This window comes from Mastigoproctus giganteus, chromosome 3, assembly GCF_048544385.1.
Source record: "Mastigoproctus giganteus isolate SK-2022 chromosome 3, ASM4854438v1, whole genome shotgun sequence".
Taxonomy (NCBI): Eukaryota; Metazoa; Arthropoda; class Arachnida; order Uropygi; family Thelyphonidae; genus Mastigoproctus; species Mastigoproctus giganteus.
The window spans coordinates 34940656-34963784 of NC_143577.1; the positions used below are offsets into that span (position 1 = coordinate 34940656).

The window sequence follows — 23129 nt, forward strand, 5'->3', positions numbered from 1 at the left end:
AGCTGCTGGGTTCAAAGCAGCCAAAGACCGTTTAACATTACTCTTTGGATCAAATGCCTCTGGCGATTATAAATTAAAATTGTTATTAGTTTACCATTCAGAAAATCCGAGGGCATTAAAAGGTAACATAAAAATGAATTTACCTGTAATATGGAAACCAAATAGAAAAGCGTGGGTTACCAAGGAGTTATTTACTGATTGGTTTGTTAACCACTTTTGTCCTGAAGTAAAACGGTATTGTCAAAAAAACAACTTTGAAGAAAAAGCTCTTTTGTTGTTAGACAATGCTCCGGGACATCCTACTGATCTTAACACGTTGGACACATGTATTCCTGTCAAAGTTGTGTTTCTTCCAGCAAACACAACTTCCCTGATTCAACCATTGGATCAGGGAGTAATAGCATCATTTAAAGCTTATTATCTGCGTCGAACATTAAGCAATTTAACTGAACTAGAGGATAAAGAGGAAATGACAGTTAAAACGTTTTGGAAAAACTACACCATTAAAAACGCAATTGAAAACATTGATAGTTCTCGGAAAGAAGTCACTAAGAAATGCTTAAATGGAGTTTGGTGCAAAATACCGCCAGAAGTTGTACTAGAAGAAGAAAATAACATCCAAGAAATTAGAAATGAAGTTATCCAGATGGCTCAATCAATAGGTTTCAAAAATGTTGATGAAGAGGATGTTAGAAATTTATTGAATGCAGAAGATGGTTTTTCAGTGGAAGATTTAGAAAACCTTGTTAGCAACGAAGACAAAGATAATGAAGACGAAGTTAAAGAAGTTCCTGCCGAAAAAGTGTTAACAACCAAAGATTTAAAAAGGTGCTTAAATGACATTGAAAACATTCTAAATTTGTTTAGTGAAAATGATCCTGATTTAGGAAGAAATGTTATTGTTAAGCAATCAGTGTTAAATGCAATAACTCCGTATAGGCAATTATTAAATGAAAGAGAAAAAAAGCATAAACATTCAACTTTAGACTCATATTTTAAAATGTGATTTCACTTTGTATGTAAGTTGACTGTTTATTTAATAAAACTTTTCTTTGTTCGAAAAAAAAGTTTTCATTTTCTTTAAGTAGGAACGTATCCCTATTCTGGCCATAGTATTTTTACCTCTGAAAACGAAGTTTCGCTTAACGAAGTAATTTCGTGGAACGCATCCTATTCGTTATTTGAGGTATGCCTGTACAATATTCTGGTTCTTTTTAATGGTCCATTAGATGGTGTAGTTAATAAGAAAACCAGCCAACTTAAGTTAACCAAATTTTAATTTATTCAGCAAACCAGGAAACAGGTCCAATATCCAAAACAAAAGTAGAAAGTTCTGTACAAACATTTTTATATTCAGAAGTTCCCATATACAGATACAGATTACAGATTTGGATGCATAAACTAATTTTTATGCAATCAGTTTCCATAATTTTGTACATCAACTTTCTGCATATTCTTCAGCGCTTTAAGGGAACATATGCGTTTAAATTATTAATGGTGATCTTCATAAAGATTAATAAAAGAAAGTTAAGCAACTGGATAACTGTACAAGGCAATATTTATCAATGTTATGCAATCAAAATAATGAAAAGTTCGGAAATTATATTTTTTAAAAAATATCTCAACTGTTAGACTGTATGATGATCAGAATCTATAATTGCAATGATTATAGTTTGATTCATTCTTTTCTTTTATTCATTAATTTACTATACATTCTGTTCATATACATCTGTCAGAATAAAGTGATAAGTGGTAATGCACAAAAGTCTATTCCCTGTTATTTAAAAGTAGTCAATTATATTGTTGTTATGCAAGTTCAAGAAATGACGAATTTGGAATTTTTTACGATATGAGAGCAGAATTCTCAAATTTTTTGTCTCAAAAGAAAATTTTAAGTTAGATAAACTAGAATGAAGTAATATATTCCTATTATTTTTAACGGTTCATTAAATGGTGCAGTTAATAAGAAAACTGGCCAACTTAAGTTAACAAATTTAATTTATACAGTAAACTATGAAACATTCTCCCATATTCTAAATTATTAGAAAGTTCTGTACAAAGTATATTTTTATACCACGGGTTTTATTAAATTCACATTTCATTCTGTTTCTTTTAAAATTTATATTTTTATAACTTGAAAATGACAAATTCTGATAACTAGTCTAAAAGATAACTTAAAAATAGAGAAATATTATATTACAAATAATACACAAAACATCAAATCTGTACATGTATTGCACTTTCTGGTCAATTATCAAAAATTGGCCTTGTATTTCTTCACTTCAACCATAAGATGATGTATATTCAAAAGTTCACTGCGAACAGACAGATTTTTGAATGGTGACTGGGATAAAACTTTTTGAAATCGGTGGTAATACTGTATTAGCTGAGTTAACGTGGCCTAGAAAGAAAGATTAAAAAAAAAAAAAAAAAAGGAATTATTTGTCAAGGAAAAAACTAACAAGAAAAACATGATTAAGTCATCTCAAAACTTAAACTTACATGTAAACAAACATAAAATAACATACTACCTGTAACATATAAGATTCAACAACAGCTGTTCATAATTCAATGCCAGTATTCCTCACATGTAACTCTAAACATCTAATTTACACTCCTAATGATTTCAAATTTGTTTTTATTACCACATTTAATAGGGCCTTTCTAATAGACATTTCTTCTTGTGTGTAACAGCAATGGTGTATGCTAAGGTGTGGCTTAGGTTCAGCACAGATGGCCACTACCAGATTCCTCATTGAATACCATGTTCCTCATTGAAATGAGGTTGTTATTTCCTTCGTGGTAGTATATATAATTGAATTATATAGACCAACAATCTGTTTGTCCAAATAATTCTAGCAATACTCTGCTCTTCCTAGATATCAACTACTGGCTATTGTTTGGACACTGACTGACTGTTTTTTTAGACTTCCATACTCTTGCCACTGTTATCTTTGCACACTCCATCATTTTGGCCACTGTGAAAATACTAGACTATCTCTGTAAACCGCTAGCATTCGACATTCATAAGGAATGAGGTCCCTCATTTGTCCACTGTATCATCTATTTGTCTTCTTTTGGAGATGATCCCATTTGCTTAGGATATAAGGAATAGGTTACATTTTACAATCATATGATGTATCATCCCATTTGAATATGACCTTGCAGTGTAACTAATAATCTGAATGTGATTATCCCACACTCAAGTTATTCTTTTTGGGTATACAACAGAGAACATTTAAACAATTTGTTTTTTAAATATCAAATATGGAAAAATGAAAAAAACTTAACTAGTATCCAAACCTAAATCTTGTTCAGAAAACATAAAATATCAGCAAAACTTATTTAGAAAATGCAGTAAAGTAATTACAATGCTGTCTGAACCTAGGCTGGGTATATAATTCAAATCCCTCAAAAGATTAACTGGTTAACTGTATCTTTCCTTAAATTTCAATAAAGTATTTCCCATTAACTATTCAAGACAACATTAAAAATAAATAAATAATAAATAAATCTTTATTACCAAGGGTATACATATAAACAGCAAAGGATATATATATATATATATATATATATAAAAGGCAAAATTCCCTCCATGGACAGAAATATGGCAGGGGATTTACATAGTAGAATTAACCAGCAAGGAGGAAGCTGACATCGAGATATCCTCCCCATCAGGTGTTAATAGGGTTAGTAAATAGTAAGTTAGTATTGAGTTAATTGGGAAAATTGAAATGCTATCTATATACTCATCAATACACTCCTAACAGGAAATGCTGTATTAACAAATTTAGCAAGTTACTAGAGATTATTCAGTTACATTGCTTACAATTTGATGAAATTCACTGAGCTGCTCAATTAGTACATAAGTACAGCTCTTTGGTCTAAGGTTTTATGGCGATACTTCTTGTTGGCAGCAAATTTAAAAAAGTCCACATTGAGTGACTGCAACTTTCATCATTTTCCCAAGAAAAATCTATCATGTGCAACCCCTGTTTCTATTGGTGGTTAGGGAAGATGTCACCCAAAGAGTACAGAATAGTATCCTACAGATCAGGAGCTAAAATACAGCCTACAAGCATATCTACAGTAGCAGTGAGTCTTCTTTCAAAGACTGAGCTAAAATGTTGAAGGCTTGGGATTTTTAGTGGTTGCACCAGGGCTATAGTGCTACTGATAGGGAGCACACCATGTTTATGAGCTGCCAACCTGGGCATCCAGTATTCAGAAGCATACAGCGGTTTCGTGTTTTGGGGCCATTAAAACCCATCATGTTTCTGCTTTGTAAAACTGCTGAGTAGACAATTGTTGTGATATACTTCCTCGTGATGCTAATATCCTTAGCATAAGAGGAGGTGTTGCTTCACTTGCCATCTAAATTTAGCCATTTTCAGGTGAAAATGAAAGGTCAACTTGGGGTTAAAAATTACTCCAAGATCAATGTGATTGGGCACATTAGGGATCTGCATGGCAATGTGTAGCAATAAATCATGGATGGTGCTGGCTTGAGAGAGGTAATTTGGACTGATTTTGCTGGTTAGAGACATAGCCCAAATTGGTGCAAATATGCTGCAAAATCATTTAGTTTGTCAGACAGACTGCCTGTGATGAGATTTATGTCATCAGCAGAACTAATATGCATAATTAGCTTGATAACATCTATATAAAAAATTATATCTTGCCTCCTATGCACCAGAGGAACAAGCAGAGCATTAAATAATAGGCCTGACAACACAACACCTTGTGGGACACCTGTGCTAAACTGGTAGGTAAAGGTTTGGTTTCTACAGTTTAGAAGGAGCATCTGCTTTTGTTGAGTAGGGAGTTCAAAAATGAGAGCATGTTTCCATAGAATGATATTCAAAATTATTAGCATAAAAAATTAATAATATAAGTAAAACTAATATTAATTAATAGTTTTGTAGTGATGTTAAATTTGTTATTTCATCACAATGATTTCTTTTATTTTAACAATATCATAATTTAATATGGCAAAAACTAATAAGTTATATACGATAAATTATTTTTAAAATTTTTATGTTTAAGTGACATAAAACTCAGTTTTGTATAAAATTAGTATGTATCTAAATTTTGTTATATATGATTTATAACAATAATTTTCAGCAGATGGAAAATATTTTCCATTCGCTACTCAGGCAACCCAAAAAATAGAACAATATTCAAAATAAGTAAAATATTTTTACTTATATCATAGAAGCATTTACCTGCTTTGTTAAAATGTAAAAACATACCTGAAGAATATTGGTTCCGTTCTTGAAATTAGTAAATGTCTGCATGATGTCTGCATTAATATCATCTATTGCTTTTTTCCAACCTACATTAAAGGAGCGTACAAGGGAAGGAACTTTTTCTGAAAGCAAAGGATTTTAAATAAGTTTGTGCTACAGAGCACAATGAATTTGGTCATTAGGTAATAAGAAAACAATGAAGTATTAATAAAACTTATAAATATGCAAATTTTGTAACCCCTTAATTTAGTAAGTATTGCAGTTTATGCACTGAATCAGTTTTGTATCGTTCCCAATTACATGTTATTTATTTTATATCACTTCTTGAACATGATGACTATTTGCAATTGTCCTATAATGACTATCATTGTATTCCATAAGCAGTTAGGTAAGTTGAGCTTTTTATTATTCTTCCATTTGAAATCCAAGAATGTGGCAAAGTATTTTAAATTTTAAGCTGATCATGTGACATGGCTGCTTTTTCTTTTTTTTTTTTTTGAAGAGAATAAACAGCCTTATCATAACCTTTCAGAGTACATATATATGCTTTTCATGGTTGTTTCAAGTATCTTTCAAATAATGTGTCTCTTTACAATTGAATTATCTTTAAATCTATAAGTGCTGTCATCGATTACCTGTGTTTCCAAGTAACTGTAAGCACAGTTTTCCAATAGCAGCACAAAATAACTTTTAAAATCAGAGAAAGGAGACTGCACTTATCAGCCACTGTTGTTCAATTTTGGTTTACAAAAGACTGAAACTTTCCGAATTCAATCCAGGAGTTGATAAAACTGAATAATATGATACAGAAACAGATGGAGAAGACAGCACTGCATAAAAGAAAAATTACAATTTTTTTTTTTATGAATTTTTTAAGATTTTTACAACTGATTTGTTTTTTGTGATTTAAAAAAAATTTGATACAATTTCTGATAAAAATTCACTGTAATGTTGAGCAATCAATCAAAATAAGAACAAATTAATATTTAAAAATAATTTTTGGATTTTTGCTAGCATGAATTTTGCTAGCATGAATAAGATGATTATCCCATCATATAAATCAATGGTTAGGCTAAGTCTTAAGCACCACAGGCAGGTCTGGAAGCCTCATTTGAGGAAGGATGTGGATCAGTTGGAACAGGTGTAGAGAAGAGCAATAAGATTAGGAAAGGAAAGGAAAGGCTTCAGTTCTGCAAATTGCAATGTCTGGAGAATAGACCTGAGAGGAGAATCTGATTGAGGTGTTTAAGGCTTTGAATGGATTCAGTAAGGTCAATGCTGATGGAATCTTCCTCTTGCTCAGACTACACATAAGGTGGCATAAATTCAAATTAAAAAAAGATGGTTGTAGAATAGATGTACAGAAATTTGTTTTCAGCCAGTGGGCAATTGATTGTTGGAACAAACTACCATCTAGTGTTGTGGAAGTGGGTAGGTTGAATAAATTTATGAACAATTAGACAAATAATTAGAAAGGATGGATAGCTAAGTTCATAGATTTTTATTTTTATTTGGCTGATGTATGGCTTGGTTTGTTCCACTGTTTGCCACTACTAATACTAAACTCATTCCAGAAAAAAGGTTAATATGTAACAACGTTTGCTTCTTTCTCATAATAAGTAGGTAAAAAATATGATAATGATCATACATAATGGCTACATTTCATCACATTTTCTTGTTCACGGCCATGCTTCAAACACTTTCATATCATCCAACTACCCCAATACTTTTAATTTGTTATATCTGACAAACTGCTACTATGTTGTTGTATCCATCCGTTTTTTTAAATAATATTTAACCTGCTTTGTTCATTTTGCACACCAAAACCAGAAAAACTTGAAAGTTTAAATATGTATTAGAATTATACCAATGTATATTTTAGTATTCCTTAAAGTATGATGCTCATTTTTGATCAGTATCATTATATTTTAAATTGGAAAAAAAAAAAAATTTCACCGCTCCGTGTTTCACAAAACTTTTTAGCGTTGACCAACGAACTGAATTAACATACATTTAAAATAAATTTATTAAAATAAATAAATAATATCTACATAAAATACTAAAACAGATATAAAATATAAAATAAAATAAAAGCAATAAAATACAATAAAATATGGACAAAACTAATAAAATATACAGTAGCTTTTGAAACGAAGTGCCTCTTCATCAGCTTAGTCGGTGAATGGTGTACTCCAGTATATATTGTTGGTAACAACAGCAAAAGTCAGCTGAGCATGATCATGCATCACGAGTCAGGTGTCGGTAGAGCAGAATTACGTACATGTGATGATTGCCAGCGCTCATCGCACTGCAAAACAGTAGATTCCATAATGAGGTGCAAGTGCACTCCCCTAGTGCGATTCATAGTACTATTACTGCTAGCTATGTGCAATGCCTCCAGCCATGCGTGCTGGTGGTAATCACACGAATAGTTGACGATTTCAATATCCCATCAGATATCAAGATTGTGCTGCTCAACCCAATAATGCTTGGAGACCATGGAGCCTTCAAATTTAGCAGTTCGAAGAGCCACCTCATGTTCAGAAACCCGATCTTTCGATCTTCTGCTGGAGTCACCTACATGACACCCCCCCCCATGATTTGGACACGTAATGTAGTATATGGAACCACTCTGTAGGAGTAGCGGAATGGGGGTTTTCACCTTAGAAATAATAGACTATAATTCCTCCACGGAAGTTGCATGCATCGTATATGGTGGAAACGCAAAATCCTAATAAGACATACCGACACACCTGGATAATAGGGGATGTAGGCGGCAGAAATAAATTCATCTATATAAAACCTGAGGGGAAAACTGCAATTTGAAATCTCCAATTGCCTGTCACCAATCGAACTAGTGCATCCAAGTGGTGCAGGAGAATAAAGTGTGAGAAGTGCTGCTCAAATGGTTCTAGATAGATGAGAGCTCCAGGCTCACTGATTTGTTTCATAATCTAACCCTCCTCGTGTCAATGAATTTATTTCTACTGCCTACATCCCATATTATCTGGGTGTGTTGGAATGCCTTACTAGGATTTTGCATCTCCACCATATACGATGTGTGCAACTTCTGGGGAGGGAATTACATTCTATTATTTCTACTTGAACATGACAACCAATTGCAATTATCCTATAATGGCTATCATTGTATTCTATAAGCAGTTAGGTAAGTTGAACTTTTTATTATTCTTCCATTTGAAATCCAAGAATGTGGCAAAGTATTTTAAGCTGATTGTGTGACATGGCTGACTTTTTTTTTTTTTTTTTGAAGAGAATAAACAGCATTATCCAAAACCTTTCAGAGTACATATGTATGTTTCAAATAATGTGTCGCTTTACAATTGAATTACCTTAAAATCTATAAGTGCTGTCATCGATTACCTGTGTTTCCAAGTAACTGTAAGCAAAGTTTTAAGGTGAAAACACCCATTCCTCCTCTCCTACGGAGTGGTTCTGTATACCCTATTACATATCCGGATTTTGGGAGTGTTATGTAGGAGAGTCCACCAGGAGATTGAAAGATTGCATTTCTGAACATAAGGTGGCTCTTCGAACCGCTAATTTTGAACGTTCTGCAGTCACCAGGCATTATTGTGTTGAACAGAATAATCTTGATTCCCGATGGGATATTGAAATTGTTGACTATTCATGTGATTACCAGCAACACTCGTGGCTGGAGGCACTGCACATAGTTAGCAGTAATAGTACCATTAATGACACTAGGGCTGTTGTTATTTGGTTTTTAGGAGCATTAGCAACTAAGGCCATATCGCTCCGGGATATGCGGTGGTCATTCCCTGACCTTTCCGCATCCTCTGTATTTGGTGGTGACAGGCTCGAACCCCGGTCTAATCAAGAAGCGTGTGCTATGCACGGCTGCTCCTTCCCACCTGGCTACGGAGGCGCCTCACACTAGGGGAGTGCACTTGCACCCCATTATGAAATCTACTGTTTTGCAGTACAATGAGCACTGGCAATTATCATGTGTATGTAATTCTGCTCTACCGACACCAGACTCGTGATGCATGATCATACTCAGCTGACTTTTGCTGTTTTAACCAACATATATATACTGCAATAAACCATTCACTGACTAAGCTGATGAAGAGGAACTTCGTCTTGAAAGCTATTGTATATTTTATTAGTTTTGTCCATATTTTATTGTATTTTAACACTTTTATATTTTATTTTATATCTGTTTTAGTAATATATGTAGATATTAATTAATTTATTTATTTTAAATGTATGTTAATTCAGTTTGTCGGTTGTTGCTAGAAAGTTTTATGATATGCAACCTGAAGCCCCAAAGCTCAAGGGCTGTTTTCCAAAGCTCTGTGTTTATAAAAAAAATGCACTATAAGCCCATTTCTCCTGTATTAAATTTCAGCAAAGTTTTGGTTTTCCTTTGATTTTGCCGTCTTTGTGACGCTAAGATTTGGCCATTAGGATGGATGGATAGATTTTGGTTTTAATAGTGCAAAAATAACTATGGTTATAATGCACTACACCAAAGTTAAAATTTCAAAAACTATCAAAATTTTGGTAACCTTTTAACTAAATAAGAGGCAGCATAAAAGTAAAAATAAATCTATTTTATATATATGTGTATGTAGAATTATAGCTTGTAAAAACTTAAATACTGTTGACATGTGGTCATTGTCAGATAAAATCTAACTGAGTATATATGGCTCAGCCAGATGGTTAAAAGTGGTAAAACAAGCATTTCTAATATTAGTACATTCAGTTAAAACATGCTGAGGGTCATGAGCCCTCAACAGAAAAGAATGTGTCCTATACAGAGTTGAGCAAGAACAACTTTCTCTTTAAGATTCCTGCAAAGACTTTCACTACCGTAGTTTAGTTATAGGCTTAATCTGATACAGTTTGTTTGTTGCCTGTCCATGCCATGAATCTTGCCACTGCAAATATATCTTATTACGGATTATCACAGTTCCTGTTATAAGGAACTGACGGGCCAAGATTATTCATGGGAATACTGATTTGGCTGCAGTCTCAGCCAAAACATTTCCACTAATCTCAATGTGGCTGGGGGAACCAGCAAAAGCAGATATCGAATACAGATACCTGCTTTTGCTTCATACAGAGAGCACATCACTGGTAAACATGGGACACAGGGTTGGATAAGTAGTGTACCTCATCGTTGATAAAGCCTGAAACACACTCAAAGAATCAGTGTATATAATAACTGTCAGTATTGGCATTATGTGATTCAAAGCTAACTGTATAGTGTGCAGCTCTGCAGTATATATGCTGCATTCAGAGGGAATCTGCTTGGATATAGTGTTGTCTGAAAAGACAGCAGTAGATCCCACAGTTTAATTCCAGCTTTGAGCCATCTGTGTAAACTGGCAAGAAATCAGAATGTTCAGCTTGGTGTACTGAATAGAGTTGAAGGTAGACGAAAGACAGAGTAACACACATCAACCAGTTCTTAAGGGAGAAGTTGCATGCTGGTGTTTGAGCATGCCAGGGCAGAAGAGGCTGTTTTGGTGATCAAGCAATCTTGTCTACCATGATGTAAAGCTCTCTGAGTAGCTCTTGGACATAAATACCAGATGAACAGTTGGCAGTCTGATGAGTATTATAAAGATTTTCCCATCGTGGCTCAAAAACGGATGTCCATGTGGGGTGATCTGCCAGGAAGTTAAGCTTAAAAGGCATACTGTAGAGACAACTGTTTCATCGAAGGGACAAGGATGGTTCATTTGCTTCCACATATATACTTAGACAGGTGATGTTCTGAATGCACCAGCAGCAATATGAATAGCCTGATGAAGGGGTCAAGCCACCAAAGGACATTATTTCTGGCTGACAAATATATGAGGCTTTTTTTTTTTTTTTTTTTTTTTGCTTGGCTTAATATAATCATTTTTATAGATAGTGTATTATGAACATTCAAAGGCTGTTTGAAAATTAAGGTAACATGTTTCACCATTGGAAAAAGAAACCATTCTTTCCCCAATTGTAAAATGCTAAATGAATAAATGCATACGTAATATGTGAATGCTAAGCATGCCTACTGACTGGTATATGTAACTAGTGAATACCAAGTAGCAAGCACACTTGCTACATGGTATTCACTAGAGATCCCATCCAATGTCTCTTCTTTTCAACCCGTTAAATCTGTTTTCCCTGTTGTTTTTCTCCAAAACTAAGGTCAATATCAGCATTGCATATCAAATCCATATGATAAGCCAGAATGGACCTAAACAAAATCCAAAAAGGCTATATATTTTATTAGGCATATTTATTCACTGTATGTCTCTCCACTTAACATATATGATTATTTATTACTTCTTAAAACCAATTATAAGGGTCACTAAAAAAAAGTTATCTAACTTTATAATAAATAAACAATCTATTTTTTCCTATTTTTTAAAAAAAATTTCTGAATATATATCCCTTTGAATTCAATACATCTTTAATTTTGAGGGCAAAGAGGAAATAAAAAAAAAAGCTTTTGTTTGGGTCTCTAAAAAAAGTCATTTACTACTTCCATCAATCATTATTTGGAAATCAGTGCCCGTGCAAGTATTTTTTACAGGCTTTCGACACTAAATAACCACTGGGATCCAGGTCTGGCCTGCAGCTGAGTGGTTTAATTCCTGGAATCTGCAATCTCTCAGAGTAGCAACTGTTTTATGCAACTTGTGTACAGGAGCATTGCCATGAACAAGACACCTCATGTTAATTTTCCTCTTCTTTGTTCCATTATGGACCCTCTTAAATTTTTGAGAACAGCAGCATACGCATTTCCAGTGATTGTTTTCATATGTGGCATGTAGTCCATCAAAAGAATTTCTTCCATATCCCAAAATATGGTGGCCATAATCTTTTCAGAGAAGGATTGAGTTCTGAATTTTTTGGGTGTTGGTGAACCATGATGTTTCCATTATATGGCCTTGTATTTTATTTTTGAATCTGAGTGATGAATCCATGTTTCATCACCAGTTACAAATCTTGAAAGAAACCTTTGGTATCTTCATCATGAATGTGTAAATTTTCCTCAAATAGCCGAGCCCTGCACTATTTCTAAAGAGGTGAACATTCTTGGCATCCAATGAGAACTAACTTTTGACATGGCCAAGTGTTTATGGATAATGGTCACTATTAACCCCTGAGAAATATACATTCTCTGGAAATCACAGACTCTTTAATACCTCTACCCTGCATAACTAGGTTTTCAATTTTCTGCCACCTTTTTGGAATTGTCACTTCTGTTGGTAATCATACACAGGAGTCATACTCTGTGGCTTCTCGAGCTTTTATTTTTATATAAATATATAAATTTATTTGTATAAAAATATTTAAACTGCTTAGGCCAAAATCTTATCTGGTATTCACAAGAGTCAAGTCAGCATTGCCATATACTACTTTTGTGTATTTGAGAATAACCTTTGATCCATTCCTTTCTGTTGTCAAAACTTTTATGGTGGCTTGATGCTCCAATTTTGTTCTTCTGTTCTTCCATACTTCATTGCATTGAGCTGGACCTGTGCAAATAAGATATGAACATTTATGAGAGCATGATAAAAGTACAGTTTTTATATAGCATATTTATAGTCAAGGTAGATAACTTACTGAATACCCTTCATATTATAAAAGCCTAATAAGCTACAAAGAGGTTTCACCCATCTTTACTATGAGAAACTTACTTTCTTCCTTTTTAAGTAGATCAATATGACCACGCTCCAAATGTTTCTCAGATTCTTTTACAAAAGTAATCATCCCTCCAAAATGAGGAGACAACATTTCTTCTACATACTCCAGAATTCTTGCATTTAGGAGCTCTTTAAAGCTTTCAGATTCTCGAGAATCTTCTTTCGTCCTTTCCTAAAAAACCCCAAAAAATTTTTATATCTTGAATTTGGTATTCAAGTAAATAATTAAATACTTTTAAATTTCAAAGTTTTATAAATATATGAGGTTATACTGATTATGAATGATGAAATGTGTACTTCCAATGCTAATGTTTAATACATCATTATTTCGGCAGAGAAATTTTTAACTTTTCCAAAATAAAGTGCTTGACACTAGCAGTGTTATCATCTAAAATAGAGGTACTATAGAAATCTGCAGTATGTTGGTGAGTCAATATATGTTTCACTACATTGCTACTTCATTCTTCTTTAGATTTCTAAGAGGTTCACTTCTTCAAACTTTAAAAAATAAATTAAGCATTGCTTGATTTTAGAATAACCTTGTAAAGGAGGTATCATTCTTGAAGGGTACTTGTGAATTGCTGAATGCAATCAGAGAGGACCAGATTAAGGCAAATACTACCTAAGCTGCAGCCTAGTGTGCTCTAAATTTTTTGTATCACTTAAGATGACTGTACAGTTTGCTAAAAGATTCTAATTCAACATATGGACAATTTTAAAACTGATTACACAACACTCTTACAAGGTTTAATTATTAAAATGAAATGAAACAAATGTTTATTAATGACCACAAATTTCAACTATAAATAAACTGCTATCACTTTTTTGAATCACACCTGATATTTTTTTTGTGTACCAATAGATGATTCATCAGAGTATTTAAAAGCATATTTTAATGCTAACTAAAGTTAATTAATTTGAAATATCAATAACACTAATTAAACCACACGCATTCTTATTATCAACTGAATTTTATTCTGAACGAAGTATTAAATTCAGTATGTTAAGCCTCAACAGTACAACTACTGCTCAATAATTAGCAATGTTTCTGGATTCCAAATGAATCCTGCCATCAGGATTCAACACGGAATTCAGAGACGTTTTATCCTTTACAGTTAGTAACAGCTTTCAAATATTTCCTGATTAAGCTTCATGGGAGGATTCCACATGGAATTCCGAAACAACTGCAATTATTAAGGAGTCCTATTGTGTGGGACTTAACTTACTTAATGTAATATTTTCTACATAATAAAATTCACTTGATAGTAACAATTCACATGGTTTAATTAGTGTTATTAATATTTAAACTTAAATGAAAAAATTATATATTATTCACATTTCATTTCACTTCATAATTGTTCATTATGAACAATCACATAATATTCTTTTCTCAATATTTAATGGAAGTTATATTTTAAAACTTGTTTTTTAAACTTTATTAATAAATAAACATACCAATAACACATTTAGCATCATATCATAATTATTAATCTGAAATATAAGTTGCTCCCTACGACCAGGATATTCTGCAGCCATGCGTAATATGAAATTTTCAACTTCTCCCTGTAAACCAGCTAAAAGCCTGGCAACTCTTTCACTTGGAAAAGTTTCATTTATCCCAACAATAGCTGCTGAGAATTCTGCATACCTTCTGGTTATCTGGAAGAAAAAATAAAATTTAGATAGAAATACAATATACAGAAATAAGTGAATCCTAATGGTTTCAGATTAGAATATTAAAATTAGAACAGTATCCACTTTTCTCTAAAATTATTGCCAAATATGGTATTCTGTATCCTGTCATAAAAGATTTTGCATAACAATAATAAAGGCAGAATCACAAAAATTATTAGTAAGGTTGAATATGATCCATGCAAAATATAACTAATACATTCTGAGGCATATAAAATTGTTCTGTTACTGCACAAAACTGATCATCACCACACGTGGTACTGAAAGAGTTGGTTATTTAATTATTGTCTCTTATACTGTAAAGCAAATAAGAAATGAAGGTCTGCCAAAATCAAGCCGACCTTGCATTTTAATCAACAGAACTGACCAGTTATATCTGAGAACTGCTCAAACAAATCCCAGATTAATTGTCCCATTTAATAGCTGGATTGCATACAGCAGGAAATCCTTTAAAATAAAATGTTCTAAATATTTTCAACAAATCATGAATGGGACATAGTTCCTACTACATGGTGGTGGTGCAGGGGCTTCCCATCAGATAGATGGGTTTTTTTTTTGGGACGATATTAGTTTGAAGACATGAGGTTTTTTCCCCCTTGAAATAGACAAAGAATGCTCTTGTGCAGGATGGGCACTTTCCAATTTAAAAAAGGGAATTTTTAAAGAAAAAAAAAGGGCTTTTTTTTCCCTTTTTTCTTAAAGAACTGTTGTTTGATTCTAAATGCCCTGAAATTTCAATATTAAATTCCATTAATATTCTCATTATCTCTAGCCTAATTTGCAATTGAGCAAACTGGGAAAGTTCCATGTATATTTTTGGATAGTTCAAGGTGTATGAATTTAGAAAAGAAAGTTGTTTTTAACTTTTTTGATAAGTTTGAATGAGAGAATAAGTCACAGAATCAGTTTTGGAGTAAGGAAATGAGTCTTGAAGTTTTGGAGTAAGGAAATGAGTCTTGAAGTTTTGGAATATTAAATAACCAGGAAATATGGCAACAGTCTTAAAAAGAGTCTATCAGATATTATTAGATTTATTGAGATGTTTGTGAACAGAAGATCCAAGATTTGGTTATCCTATGTAGGAATAGTAAATAATTGATTTAAATTCAGAGGTGAAAACTGGTTATTAACATAAATTTTTAAGTTCTAAGCAAGGAAACTGAGTCACTGAGAATTAAACAAGGAATTTCTAGATTTGAAATTGACATTATTTACATCCTACATTCAGCCAACAAATTCATATTGTATAATATTGATAGATAAAGGTTAATTAATTATATTGAAATTTAAAATTACTAAATACTACTTCCAGACAAATGCCTCAAAGAAGTTAAGGACTTTTTAGCACACATGTATATTTTAATGAGGGTAACATCCTTCATTAAAATTTTTTTTAGAAATTATTCTAAAAATAGCTGGAAGCAGGAAACAAACAGTGTTGATGCACGTTGTGCACTTCGTAGGACTAATATCTAAAATAAGAATGATATTTTTCATTTGAGGTAGTTTTAACAAAGAGAATAATGAATAATTTTAATTTCAGCAAAAAACAAAGAGAGCTATACATGCATATACAGAATGAATAAATGTGTCACAAAATATTCCAGGATTGTCAAGGGGCCCTGATTGGAGTTTATAAGGCTCTGAGGAGGGTTAATAAAATTATAAAGAATTCCAGAAATAATGGGCCATAAATTCAAATTACCGTGGAAGAAGTTTAGAGTAGACTGTAGGAATTAGGAATTTTTTTTTTAGTCAACGAGTCACTGATTACTGGAATAAGTGCCTCTGCAGGTAGTTGAGGCTGACAGTCTGAAGAAATTTATAGGTCAACTGGATTATTTATTTGTATAATTTGTATATTCATTTATATAATAAATATATTATATATTAATTTATATTATTTATATAATAATTGACATTTTCTTATCTTTTTTTTTTTTTTTTTTTGAGGGGTGCTTGTTTGTTTGTTGTTTGGTTTTTAGGAGCATTAGCAACTAAGGCCATATTGCTCCGGGAATATGTGGTGGTCATTCCCTGACCTTTCCGCATCCTCCATATTTGGTGGTGACAGGCTCGAACAGCAGTCTAATCAAGAAGCGTGTGCTACGCACTGTTGCTCCTTCCCACCTGGCTATGGAGGCGTCTTGAGTGGTGCAAATGCCTGTGTCATCCTTGTGGCTAATACTAATAGCAATTGTAACATTAGTTGATTATTTTTCAATTTGTAATTTGCCATTGTCAAATATTTCGAAGAGGAAATCATAATACAGTAGACTCCCAATTAACGAGGGAGGTTGGGAAATTAATTTTCCTGAATAATCGATTTCCTGAATAATCCACAAAGTAAGCAAAAAATCAGGATTACGAACAATATGCATTTAATATTTATTAAATAAATAAATAAATAAATAATTGTATATCTCCAGCACTATCTGAAACTCCAGCAAATCCCATTAATTTAACTTTATTAAATGTTGTACAGTTTGTTCACAAACATTGTACTCTTTCATTAAAGCTGAAATTCATGTTTCTTGATGAGTTCAAGTTTTTGTTGTATTGAAAAAACAATTTTTTCTTTTTAACATGAGGGTAATTTTAAAACTTTTGAAATAAATCAAACAAAATACGTATGTAGTTACTGAACAACTGCAGTTCAAAGTGTGTCTGCCTGCTTAACATACATTTAACTGATAAACAGTGAATATGTACCTTTTTATATTTGCACATTCCCAAGGATTGAAAGAATCCCTAAGGAACAGGATTGTACAGTAGACTACCAGTTGCAAATAAAGGGTTTGTGGGGCCCTAAGTGGTACTTTTTTAAAAAACATTTACATTTAAAACTAAATTATTTTAAGTAGGTACTGCAATTGATTTCTTAAGACATTTACGTCAATTATTTTTTCATCTGCTTCGGATAATCAAGAGTCTACTGCATATAGCTAGTTGTTTTCAAAATTTCATAGGTTATATTTATTTATCTAAATCATTTTAAATCTTTCAAGTTTTTGAATTTTTCAAGCCCTTGGAGCAACAGAAGCTAAGAAAACAACATAGTCTACGTGCAATGAAATGTTTCATTTACTCAGAGAAAATGAATGCAAATAATATGATGAAAATCACAGCTATGCTTGCAACATTGCCATTTATTAAGGGCGCTACAAAAATAAAGTGATGCTGCTATGCCAAAATGTTTGCTGAATAGTACATAATTCTTAGTCTGTATTAAAAATTTACCTATTGCAATAATAAAATAATATTACATTGGATTTATCACATTAAATGATCACAACAAACACTTACATAATGGGGTCTCATATCAATATTGCTGAATTTCTGTGGGTCACAGTCCCTTACACTCTGGATATTTAGCTGTAATATATACTCAAATCTGGGCCACAGTATTTGCAGTAAAGTTTCCCAATATCTAAAATCAGAATGATATAATGTTTCATTTGAGACAGTTTTAACAAAGAGAATAATTTTAAGTTCAGCAGAAAACAAGAACAGCTATATATGCATATTTAGAATGAATAAATGTGTCACAAAATATTTCAGAATTGTCCAATAAAAGTCATTTAACAAATAAATAAAATCTTTTTCCTGTAGTAGCACCAATAAAATAATCATCATGACAGGTTGAGGAAATGATTCTGGATGATGATGATGACATGGGTTGCTAATAAATAAAAAATAATAATAATAAAAAAGAATATAAAGAGTATATCAAAAGTCCTTACACATGAAAATTATATTATGGCACCAGATATTCACAATGCATGCCACAATGTTATTCACAAATCAAGATTTACTTTGGCAGCATTACTGAACATTGTTAAGAACGTCTAGAGCAATCCTGGTGCACTCATGTTCAACAGTTCAATATTATACAGCTAGATTTATAAAAAGAAGATTTTAAGTGCCCCTGAAGGTTGTTGTTGTTGGATTTTTTAAGTGTATCGGAGACCTAGACCATATTGTGCCATAGTGTATTTTTGTCTGCACAAGTGCATTTGCAGGTGGTCAATTTGCATGAGCTGAAAAACCTAAACTCATGAAGGGGTCCCTACTCCCTCTGCCTGAGATCAGCTAACAACAGCCTTGATTGAAGAGGACTTTAGAAATTCTTAGTTACTGATGGGAATCAAACAGAGATCTCTCTAAATGAGTGACAAGTGGTGAAACCACTATACTGTCCCAGACGACATCTCTGAAGATGTTAATAATGAAATTAACTGTTTATCAAAACAGTTAACCTAAACAGCTTGTATCTAGCATGTAGCCTATCAGTTCAATCTGCTACAACTCTTGACACACAAAGCCCTAATCCTTCTACCTGAAATTAGGCAAACCCTTTAACCTGACCACAAAAGAAATATATGATATTCCCTTAAGATATCGTGAGTGAAATACATGCTGGATACTTTCCATTGCTTAATCATTCAGAATGTTAAAATAACACATCTTCATTAATATTGGTGGTGTCAAATGATATAAGAAAGAAGAAAGCTTATAAAGCATCAGCCAAAAAAAAAAAAAAAAAAAAACAACACTTCCCACAACACCTGTCTACTCCCTCCAGTGGTTTGTCTAGTTCTTACTTGAATTTATTCAAACTACCCACTTCAACAACAGCACATGGAAGTTTGTTCCAACAATGAACCACTTGCTGGCTGAAGGAAAACTTTCACATACCTTTGTAATGTACATAGCATTTTTGAGAGGTTCAACCCTAATGTCCCACCCACCATGACATCATAAAATTCCCCTTCCAGTCTGATGTTGTTGCCAGCACACCAATTGGTATTTCCAATTATGGAGTTTGTTTTCCCACCATATGGATTATTGTATTGAATTCTGTTTATATTTCATATAAACAATCAGAAAAACTAAATCGATATTTACTGATATTTATATTCAATTGTTAATGGTAGATGGAATTGTTTTTTGTAGTCTTTTGGTTGTATGTTGCAGTGCCACAAATTTCATAATGAGAAAAAAATTTCTGATTATGAAATATGTTTCACTGCTGTACTGGCTCAATTACTGTACTGCCATCCAATCTGAAAAACCAAATTGACATATCTATTCAATTGTTAAGGACAGATGATGTTTTTTCAGTCCTCTTTAAGTCTGATGTTGCAACCATTATGACCACCGGTGTTTCTAATTATGAAATTTGTTTTCCCATTGAGCTGGCTCACTTAATGCACTGTTATCCCTTTATACTTCATATAAAGAATCTGTAAAATTAATTCAATGTTCATTAATGTTTACATTCAATTGTTAATGTCGGGGAGCAGTTTTCTTTTTAATCCTCTCTAGTCTGATGTTGCAGCTGTTTTGATCATCAGCAATTTTCGATTATGAAACTGCTTTATCGCTGTGTTGGTGCAATTATTTGTACAGTGACTTATTTACACTTCACATAAACAATCTGAAAAACTAAATTGATATTTATATTCAACTGTTAATGGAAGGCAACATTTATTATTCAGTGTAGAAGTCACAGAGTAACTTAAACCCTATGTTAAAGTGAAATATTCACACTTGTCATCAAGATCTCATAAAGGTTTTTCTGTTGATGAAATTGAGAATTTCATCAACAGAAATTCCAATGAGAAATTGAAGAGGGGTAAAAAAAAAAAAAAAAAAGTAAAGTCCTATAAATAAGACTGTTTCTGACTGTTCCATAAGATATGAGTTTTGGTCTCACTTAAACGAACTAAAGGCATTTTTTGGGATTATTATCAATATGGGACTAAATGAAAAAAAACTGATATAAAGAAATATTGTCAGAAGGTTAGTGTTATTATTTGGTTATTAGGAACATTAGCAACTAAGGCCATATTGCTCAGGGGATATGCGGTGGTCATTCCCTGACCTTTCCGCATCCTCCGTATTTAGTGGTCTAATCAAGAAGCGTGTGCTATCACTGCTGCTCCTGCCCACCTGGCTATGGAGGTGCCATTGTCAGAAGGATGGACAAATAGAACTCAATTTTTTTAAAAATGCATTTAGCAGGATGAGACTTCTGTAGACATTCTGGATGGTGTATCTCTGTATGTCCACAAAGGACAAACAAAAAAAATCAAGTGGGTGCTCTAAAGTAATAAAATATTTTTGATTATCTGGATGGAAAGTTCTGTAAATATTTTTTCCAGACAGAAAAGAATAGTGCATTAAAGCTTTTAAAATGTTTCCCACGCTGTTTTATATATTAGTTTGTGTAAACCCAAAAATAAATCATTTTTTAACATCACCTTTCAAGCAGTAATTTTTTTATTTTTTATTTTTAGAGCAGCACTGCATGGGGAAGTAGTGAAAATAATGCTGGACTGAAAGGTTTAAATTGAAAAAGATTAGAAATATTTTTCTACAATAAATTCAAATTCGGCAAAATAAATAAAGTAATCAAAATAATGAATTTTTCAGTCAATATGTATGGCAAAAAATGCTGACTAATTAAATTCAAAAAGCCAAATAAAAAGTAAAGTACTGGAACCTACTTTTGAATTCTTTCAACATGGTGAGTAATAGAAACTATTTAAACCTGGATTTAAGCTGGCTGCTCTACTATAAATTTTGGTTTAAATTACAGTATAAAGTTTTTTTAAACAGGTAGCAGTGCTGATTACATAAAAGAGATGGCATTTCGAAATAAAAACACCTTGCAAATTCAAAATGGGAAGCATTCAAAGAACTTATCTTGAAAGCTTGTTTGTTTGTTTGTTATTTGGTTTTTAGGAGCATTAGCAACTAAGGCCATATTGCTCTGGGAATATGCGGTGGTCATTCCCTGAACTTTCCGCATCCTCCGTATTTGGTGGTGACGGGCTCGAACCCCGGTCTAATCAAGAATCGTGTGCTACGCACTGCTGCTCCTTCCCACCTGGCTACGAAAGCGCCATCTTGAAAGCTACTAGGCTTTACATACCATATAAGAAATATTGTTCAAGGTTTAGACCTAAACGGATGTCAGATGAACTAATGAGACATATGGCAGAGAAGAAAAATGCTGGGATACATACAAATTAACACATGACACAGAAGCCTATAATAGATACAAGTTGATCTGTAACCAAGTTACAAAGGAGGTTAGGCAGGCGAAGGCAGATTACGAGAAATCTTTGGCAAGGGATGCAAAGAAAAACAGCAAAGAGTTCTTTACTTATGTAAACTCTAGAAGGAAGGGGTTGAATCAGATTGGACCACTTGATATTGATGGGTCAACTGTTGATGATCCTGCTCAGGTAGCTAACAAACTAAATGAATATTTTGCATCGACATTCACACGAGGAGTTATTCAGCGAGGGGAATGCCAGAGGTGTACTCAACTCTGGCGGTAAGCTAGAGAATCTTGTAATAACTGAGAGTAAAGTGGAGGAGAAATTGTTGAAGATAAACACAAGAAAGGCACCTGGGGTGGATGGGATCTATCCAGTTATATTAAAGGAGGCAGCAAAGGAAGTAAGCAAACCCTTAGCCATAATTATGAGAGGTTCCTTGGACTCAGGGGAGGTACCTATGGACTGGAGATGTGCAAATGTGACCCCAATTCACAAAGGAGGATCAAAGGCTGACACAAGTAATTATAGACCTGTGAGTTTAACTTCTGTTCCAGTAAAATTAATGGAGGCACTGGTTAAAGAAGCATTGCAGGATCATCTAGACAAGACTTCAGTTATAGCTCGAACACAGCATGGTTTTGTTAAAGGAAAGTCTTGCCTGACCAATTTGATTGGATACTATGATGCAGTCACAAAAGAACTGGATGCAGGGAATAACTTTGATATTATATAATTGGATCTTAGAAAGGCTTTTGATACTGTTGCACATGGAAGACTGCTGCACAAATTGGAGCAGTGTGACATTGGAGGCAAATTGCTGCTATGGATAAAGGGGTGGTTGAGGGGGAGAAGACAGAGAGTGGTAATCAATAGACACTGTTCATCGTAGACTAATGTTATTAGTGGAGTCCCTCAGGGTTCAGTGTTGGGTCCATTATTGCTTTCTGTATTTATAAATGATATTGATGATGGTATATCAAGCTTAATGTCCAAGTTTGCAGACGATACAAAGGTTGGCAGGGTTGTCAAGGACACTACTGACACTATGATGCTGCAACAGGATCTGGAAAGGTTGAGCAGATGGGTTGAGAGGTGGCATATGAAGTTTAATATTAACAAATGTAAAGTACTACATATGGGAAACAGCAACTTCAGAACAATGTATCAACTCTGTGGTACTACATTGACAGTGGTAGAGAATGAAAAGGACCTGAGGGTAATTGTGCAGGCACATATGAAGGTTCTCTGACAGTGCAGACGGGCTACAAGAGTAGCTCATGGTGTATTGTCAATGATATACAGGAATTTTTCCAGCAGGGATAAGGATGTGATTATTCCCTTGTATAAGGCAATGGTCAGGCCACACCTAGAGTACTGTATACAGGTCTGGAGGCCTAATTTCAAGAAGGATGTAGAGCTGCTGGAACGAGTAC

At 33.3% G+C, this 23129-nt stretch overlaps 1 protein-coding gene across 5 annotated transcripts in view; it reads right to left on the bottom strand.

The window, feature by feature from the left end:
* Window positions 1-2239: 2239 nt before the first annotated feature.
* The window catches only part of Vps52 (vacuolar protein sorting 52), a 106167-nt gene continuing 85277 nt past the window's right edge, over window positions 2240-23129 (bottom strand). For 4 of the 5 annotated variants that reach the window (XM_090370465.1, XM_090370466.1, XM_090370464.1 and 1 more), the window contains 5 exons: window positions 17930-18053; window positions 14387-14590; window positions 12926-13103; window positions 5253-5371; window positions 2240-2401 (listed from right to left, as the gene is read on the bottom strand). In XM_090370465.1, the coding sequence (XP_090226591.1) occupies window positions 2255-2401; window positions 5253-5371; window positions 12926-13103; window positions 14387-14590; window positions 17930-18053 (772 nt within the window). In that variant the 3' untranslated portion in view covers window positions 2240-2254. Of the gene's footprint in view, window positions 2402-5252; window positions 5372-5971; window positions 6080-12925; window positions 13104-14386; window positions 14591-17929; window positions 18054-23129 lie in introns of those variants that run through there. The other variant, XM_090370467.1, reaches the window with a different exon arrangement.